Source organism: Berghia stephanieae, chromosome 2 (assembly GCF_034508935.2).
Source record: "Berghia stephanieae isolate SIO BIC M18660-M18661 chromosome 2, UCSD_Bste_1.3, whole genome shotgun sequence".
In the NCBI taxonomy this organism is placed as follows: Eukaryota; Metazoa; Mollusca; class Gastropoda; order Nudibranchia; family Aeolidiidae; genus Berghia; species Berghia stephanieae.
Genome location: NC_088361.1, coordinates 68191095 through 68198594, shown reverse-complemented (window position 1 = coordinate 68198594; position 7500 = coordinate 68191095). Strand labels below are relative to the sequence as shown.

Here is a 7500-nt window from a genome sequence, read left to right as displayed (position 1 = left end):
TCTATTTAAAAAAACTAATTTCCCGGGTTAAAATTTCCTTGATATTACCATTGCTTCCTTTTTTCTTGGCATTCATGTAGAATTCTTTGTCTTGCTATCATTATTCACTGTTGTAAGAGCCGTTTCTGTAAATATGCGTCATTCTCTACTCCTGGTACAGTGCCATTTGTTTTTATCAAATTGTTCGTATTCAAACCACAAATCATTAAAATGACTTAAACATTTCTTATTTCCACTGAGTCTGATGTGTCGAGCCATATTTTTTAGTTGTTTTTTTTTCATTATTGCAAGAAGGTGTTTGCTCTACTTGTTATAATAATCTTAAGGCAACTTGCCTTTCCTTTATGTTACAGATATTATTTTCATAACAATTTGGCATAACATTGATAAACAAATTTCTGAGGGATTTTTTTTTTGATCTTATAATAAATATGGGAGACTGGTATCTTAATTCGCGTTCAGACAAAAGAAGTGTTATGTTCATTTCATTGCATCCACCCAGAAGTGATTGAGTAGAGCTGGGTCTGAGGTAAATCAGGTGGAAAGTAAGTTGCATTAAACCAGCATTCAGTACAAAAGATGTCAAGTTGCAGTCTGATCTACAGAAGCATGTATAAACCCAGTATTTGAACTAAATTGTATATTATATGGTAAATAATCTTTACGACGACTACAAGAGCTTATAGATAGTATGAAGTTGACGTCACTCAAGTCTTTGTTATTGTTTTTGCCATCCGCTTTTATGATTACATTCTCAATAAACTGCATTAATCAGACTATAAACGTTCAAGGTTACACATAGTTTTGTGTTTTGGTCCTTTATACTTCTGGGTGGCAATGTTGTGAACTTCTTAGCCAAGCGCGTACTGTCAATACTAAATAACAAAGATTGAATTGAATGCATTGAGATCTACTTACTTTGTAATTCTGTACCCTGGCAATGTCAAATAGCAAATCTTTTTCTGAAAATCAAAACACGAAATGATTTTTTAATAATAAGCTCTGAGTACTTATACAGCGCTACATCCACTAAACGTGCTCAAAGCACTAGACAAAGAGTGCCTAGCCAGTAGCAACACTTAACATGGTAGGACAAGACATGTTAGGTGATCTTACAATGTTAGCAATTCCATTACTGCAATGATAGTGTAAATGTTGCTGCTCGAATCTCGAAGAAATAAGTAACAATGTGAAATTGAATGTAAGCTTCAATTTAAAATACGATGAAAACATATAAAATGGACGTTATGGGTTTCCCCTTTACAAAACAGGAGGAATGAAAAACTACAGACGAATGAGATAATGTGAGATAGTGGCGTTGGTAAGATGAATAAACAAAAACATTGATGGGCAGGCAATAGTATGCTCCTTTGTAAGGAAGCACTAATTAAAATAGAGTAATAGATATTTATAAAAGGTGCAATGTTTTTGTTTATTCATTCTGCTGTGTTGATAAAGGGGAAACCCGAAACGTCCATTTGATCTGTTTTCGTATATTAAATTGAAGCTTACATTCATTCATTCAATTTTACATTGTTATTTACATCACTGCAACGGCACTTTTGTTGAAAGCGGTATCGTTTGCAATTATAATCTGGAAATTGTTTTTGGAGACGGGTCATGCGTTTAAAGAAAATAAGTCTCACCGTCAAACGGTTGACCAACTTAAAGGACCCTCTATGGTTAGCAAATCATATGATTAATAACATATTCACATATTAAAAAATGTAGAATTATAATATAAAACAGACCTTGTGTGGCTTCCTTTCCTCTTGTTGTGTTGCGACTATATTCGTTATTATCAGCCGAAGAGACGATTATCAATAACAGGACCACAGGGAACGCGATGAAGGCGCAGAGGAAATTCATTCTTCTGATGGCCATCCTGGAAACCCCTCTTATCGTTCTCACTATGATAGTCATCTACGATACACACAGGACGTAGCAGATCCAGTTTGCTGATGGAATGTATAAATCATTTATTTGTATAATACATAAGTATGAAACATTTATTATCTGAGGGCATTTCCACGAATTTAGTACTGATATTGAGCCTTGCAATGTTTCATTTATTTCTTTCAGTAACCTGTTAGGTATCCTCTTTGTATCAGCAAAACTTAGATCTCCGTTTATAGTTATAGTCATGCACTCACTCACACTTGAGTCGACAGGGATAATGTGTATAAAGTATCAAGTTGTTGTCAGAGTTTCTGCGATCATTGTCACTCATCCGATTACTAAAGTCCTATTCCTTGACTTTGCGGCTATGTGGTCTTGTGGTATGACACTCGTTTTCGGGTCGGAAGGTCATGGGTTCGAGCCTCGCTCGGCGCATAGTTGAGTCCTTGGAAAAGACTCTTTGCTCACATTTTCTCACCGTAAAATGAGTACATAGCCGTTAAGAGAGTTGTCTCTGTCGGAAAAAACAAATTGTATTATCACCTAACAAGCGTCATGTCTTGTTCTTTATGTTATGTGTTGCTGTTGGTCAGGGACCCTTTGTAAAGCGCTTTGAGCACATTTAGTGAACGTTGCGCTACATAAAAGCTCAACTTTTTAAAAAATTGTCACTCATCCCATTACTAAAATCCTTCGATTTCTTGACTTTGTTACAAAATTTCATATGGCTTAATCATCTGTGCTATACTATTTAGTATAATTCAACAATTTAAAACAATGCTCAAGGCGCTTTCGGATTATTAATTATTTCTCGTGTTAAACTGACATAATGATGTGCTTTTTTAAACATCCGTGCACTAATTTTAGATATAGACCACCGTATTTTTATACCACAGGGAACCCCGAATTATATACTATGGTCTCCGATAGAGGTGGAAATAATATGTGTTCGTTATCTACAGGGCTATACATCAGGTAGGGTTCTCATACCAGGGTTTAACCAAGAGATTCATTTTGAACTAAAACTTAGTCGAATAAATCAAACTCTCTCTCTCTCTCTCTCTCTCTCTCTCTCTCTATCTATCTATCTATCTATCTCTCTCTCTCTCTCACTCACTCACTCACTCACTCACTCTCTCTCTCTCTTTCTCTTTCTCTCTCCCTCTCTATCTATCTATCTTTCCTTATGTGTCTGTCCGTATGTCTGTCTGGCCAACTCTCCCCCCCCCTCTCTCTCTCTCTCTCTCTCTCTCTCTCTCTCTCTCTCTCTTTCTCTTTCTTTCTACCTATCTATCTATCTATCTATCTATCTCTCTATCTATCCTTCTCTATGTGGGTCTGTCGCCGTTAATTCTATATTTATGGGTGTGAGTATGTATCCTATAAAAAATCTAGCTTTGTCGCTTTAATCTCTCTCTCTCCTCTCTCTCTCTCTCTCTCTCTCTCTCTCTCTCTCTCTCTCTCTCTCTCAGTCTCTGCCTATCTATCTCTCTCTTTTTTACTTTCGCTCTCTCTCTCTCTCTCTCTCTCTCTCTCTCTCTCTCTCTTTCTTTCTTTCTTTCTTTCTCTCTCCCTCTCTATCTATCTATCTTTCCCTATGTGTGTCTGTCCGTATGTCTGTCTGGCCAACTCTCTCCCTCTCTCTATCGCTCACACACACACACACTCTCTCTCTCTCTCTCTCTCTCTCTCTCTCTCTCTCTCTCTCTCTCTCTCTTCTATCTTGATATGCAGAGCATCAACATTGGTTTAGTCATATTATTATAATGCTATGTCAATCGACATTATACGAACCCCCCCCCCCTTCCACCCCCACCCCCCACCCCACACACACACACACACCCGACGCCTCTTTCGCTGTTTTTTTTTTTTTTTTAAGACAACAATCCCGACAATTTTCTCCTCAATTTTTCCAGTATGGCATAAGAACTATAAGAGACGAACAATTTAAAGCGATCCAAAAAGCAATATCATTTATAATGCGATCTATAATCTATGGTGATATTGTTTAAATTACCACACTTTCGTCACCGCCCAAAATCGATTTTTCCATTATAACAATCACCGTTCGAACATTTGAAACCATCATTGCGATCTGTAATGTTTATCAAACAATTTCGATAATTTTAGCTATGATTTTGTCACATCATTGAAAATATGATTTCGTATACTAAGCATTCTGTGATATTGTTGAGGGAATCTGATATTATTACTGGCGAAGAACGGTACACAAATACATTTTGGTTGCGCTCATTTGTTGTTGTTTTTTTTCATCAAAACTATAAGGTGATGTAAACGATTTAACACATTTAAAGTAGAATGATTTGACGTCGATGACGTCATACACTGATTTAAAGACATTCAATATTTCAAGATTTTTCCAAGGATGTCCAATCGAGTCGCTACCTTGTCAAGCATTAAATTTAACAATCATGTGGCTGTCGACAAACAGCATCGTTTACATTTGTAAAATGTCTTTCAATCAGAAACTCTACAATCAGACTCGATCTAGGGGTAACAAAAATTATTCTTGAACTTGCTATTTTGGAATTCGAACTTTGTTCTCACCGCCCACTTATAAGATTGTGCAGCGACATGGAATTCCAAAAATCAAGGTTTCAAGAATCTTAAATTTTTGACATAGATGTTGAGAAATCAGGCCTCGATTAATTGCAATTATCAAATTAAATATTTCTAGCAATTTTTAAAAGAATCCAAAAAATATCCTTGGATTATTACCAAATTCAAAGAACGCTATATCTGACATTATATACGATTTTCCCTGATATTGTTTCCTTTTCTCGAAACCTGTCTGAGCGACATCCGGCACCTTATCTAAGACCAGCACACATTTAATTTGCTTGATATTTTGGTTGACTGCCACAAACAAGCCACGATAACTTTATGATTATTACTCCTTTTTGGAATTTTCAACCGATTTTTAAAACTTTTTATTTACTCTTTCTCCGTCTGTTTCTTTTTCTTTTTCTTCTTCTTCTTCTTCTTCTTCTCGCCCTTCTTCTTCTTCTTCTTCTTCTTCTTCTTCTTCTTCTTCTTCTTCTTCTTCTTCTTCTTCTTCTTCTTTCTTCTTCTTCTTCTTCTTCTTCTTCTTCTTCTTCTTCTTCTTCTTCTTTCTTCTTCTTCTTCTTCTTCTTCTTCTTCTTCTTCTTCTTCTTTCTTCTTCTTCTTCTTCTTCTTCTTCTTCTTCTTCTTCTTCTTCTTCTTCTTCTTCTTCTTCTTCTTCTTCTTCTTCTTCTTCTTCTTCTTCTTCTTCTTCTTCTTCTTCTTCTTTCTTCTTCTTCTTCTTCTTCTTCTCTTCTTCTTCCTTCTTCTCTTCTTCTTTATTATTATTATTATTATTATTATTATTATTATTATTATTATTATTATTATTATTATTATTATATTATTATTATTATTATTATTATTATTATATTATTATTATTATTATTATTATTATTAATTATTATTATTATATTATTATTATTATTATTATCTTCTTCTTCTTCTTCTTCTTCTTCTTCTTCTTTTGGACTCCATTCTATGAAAACACACAATGGGGGAAATGATTTCGACCTTACAATGAATTCATTTAACGACCTTGAATTCATGAAACAAGCATTATTGTCGAACTTTACATCCTTTCACAGCTGTAATTCACACACATATTATTATTATTATATCGGCCTGAATAGAGATGATAGACTCGCTATGTGCAGGGAAAATACTGAAAACATATTAAAGCAAACTAGTAATATATTCCAGGAGAACAACTTAAAAATTACAATAGACGAAAACAAACAAAAAAGTCACCTTCCTGGATGCCACATTCGGTATTAGATTAAATTAATTTAAATCTTTCAGAAAGCCAAAAAAATGTCACCGAACTTCTTTTTAGAGTAGAATATTTACCTTTACAACCCCAAATTATCGACCTCTTTGTTAGTTTGCTATTCATTTATTGATAAAAAAAGCTTTGATTATTAGAAATGCGCATGGATGAAGTTATTGAAGGACACAAACTGAGATTCATTCTTTGGTCAAGTGTATAAATACTTGTTAAGTCAACGGGGTTTTATTTTATTTAATTCCGTTAATTTACAACTTCTATTTTTCTATTTTATATCGGACTTCTTTTAAAACTTAAATAGTTATCTATAGATAACCAAAAATAAAATGGATTCCTTTGTACATTTTATCTTCGTTTATTGACCCTCTCCTTACCAACTATCTATAGGAAGATCGTCACATTCGTTACGAAACAACCAACATTTTTCTTGTTCAAATTTTGTTTGTACATCATAAAATTTAAAGAAAATGAACAGTTTGTTGTAGAGCATGTTTTGCTAAAGAAATTATGTATCGCAAGAACTTTACTGTTATTGCGTTTGAGTGATAAAAAATCTATTTTTGTGTCAGTTGGGTGTGACGTTTTGGGGAAAATCCTGAAAATAGCTAGTAAGGAGAGAGTTAATACGTATGATATTAACAATGTTACATTTTACAATTTCTCAAATCTAAGCTTAGGTAATGTTATATATTTCCACTATTGTGTATTTTACGTCATAGTCATTGTAAAGGTTGAAAACGCAAATAAAATCAAAAAGTTCAAACATGCATACATGGTGTTTGAATAATCCTGTCATAGTAAGATCTGGCGGGATGTACTGTCCAATGGTCTAGCGTCTTGTCAAATGGTGAAAGCAATTTTTATTCACCGTTTACACTACTGAAAATGAATAAACCTCGAATCCATCGACTTCAACCTCCATGTTGCGATTTTGTTTTTGCATGTTAGGACATCATCAAAGGTAATATTCAATCATAATTTGCCAAACTGATCTTTGTAAACCAACAAGAGAATGCTAATTGATGCCAAATGTTCTTTTCAAAGGATTGGTTTATTTAAGGTAGATAGAATTATATTTTCTGATTGGCTGAGTGTTATTGATTAACAATTTTCTATCAGCATATTATGTCAACCGTGTTCAAATATTGTTCTGCATATTATTTTAACGTTCATTTTTTTACGTATCAGTGGATTTAGACGAAAAATATTTGTTTTGTGTAATTTGTAATTTCCGTAATTGAAGTTATCATCCGTGTTTCAGTCACCTGTTGTCATGTAAAAAATACTCGTTTTGTCTGTCGAGGATATAATAGCATTTACTAATTACTTGGGGGAAAAGATTCCAAAAACATCACAAATCATGCATGTATAGACTTAGGGAGCTTACACTATAGTAAGGAGAAGGTGAGTAGTAGAAGGTGGAGGAGGAGGAGGAAGAGGAGGAGGAGGAGTAATCTTAGTAGTTGTAGTAATATTAGTTGTAGTAGTAGTAATAGTAGTAGTAGTGGTAGTAGTAGTAGTAGTAGTAGTAGTAGTAGTAGTAGTAGTAGTAGTAGTAGTAGTAGTAGTAGTAGTTGTTGTAGTAGTAGTAGTAGTAGTACTAGTAGTAGTAGTAGTAGTAGTAGTAGTAGTAGTAGTAGTAGTAGTAGTAATAGTCGTTGTCGTCGTCGTTGTCGTCGTCCTCGTTGTAGTAGTAGTAGTGGTAGTAGTAGTGGTAGTAGTAGTAGTAGTAGTAGTAGTAGTAGTAGTAG

At 34.2% G+C, this 7500-nt stretch overlaps 1 protein-coding gene across 1 annotated transcript in view; it reads right to left on the bottom strand.

Annotated features, from left to right (window-relative positions):
- Positions 1–7500, bottom strand: part of LOC144963709 (uncharacterized) — a 94089-nt gene that overhangs the window by 13246 nt on the left and 73343 nt on the right. Inside the window, exons 2-3 of the mRNA XM_078897662.1 lie at positions 1752–1958; positions 919–962 (exon numbers count right to left, since the gene is read on the bottom strand). Coding sequence (XP_078753788.1) covers positions 919–962; positions 1752–1923 — 216 coding nt within the window. The 5' untranslated portion in view covers positions 1924–1958. The remainder of the gene's footprint in view (positions 1–918; positions 963–1751; positions 1959–7500) is intronic.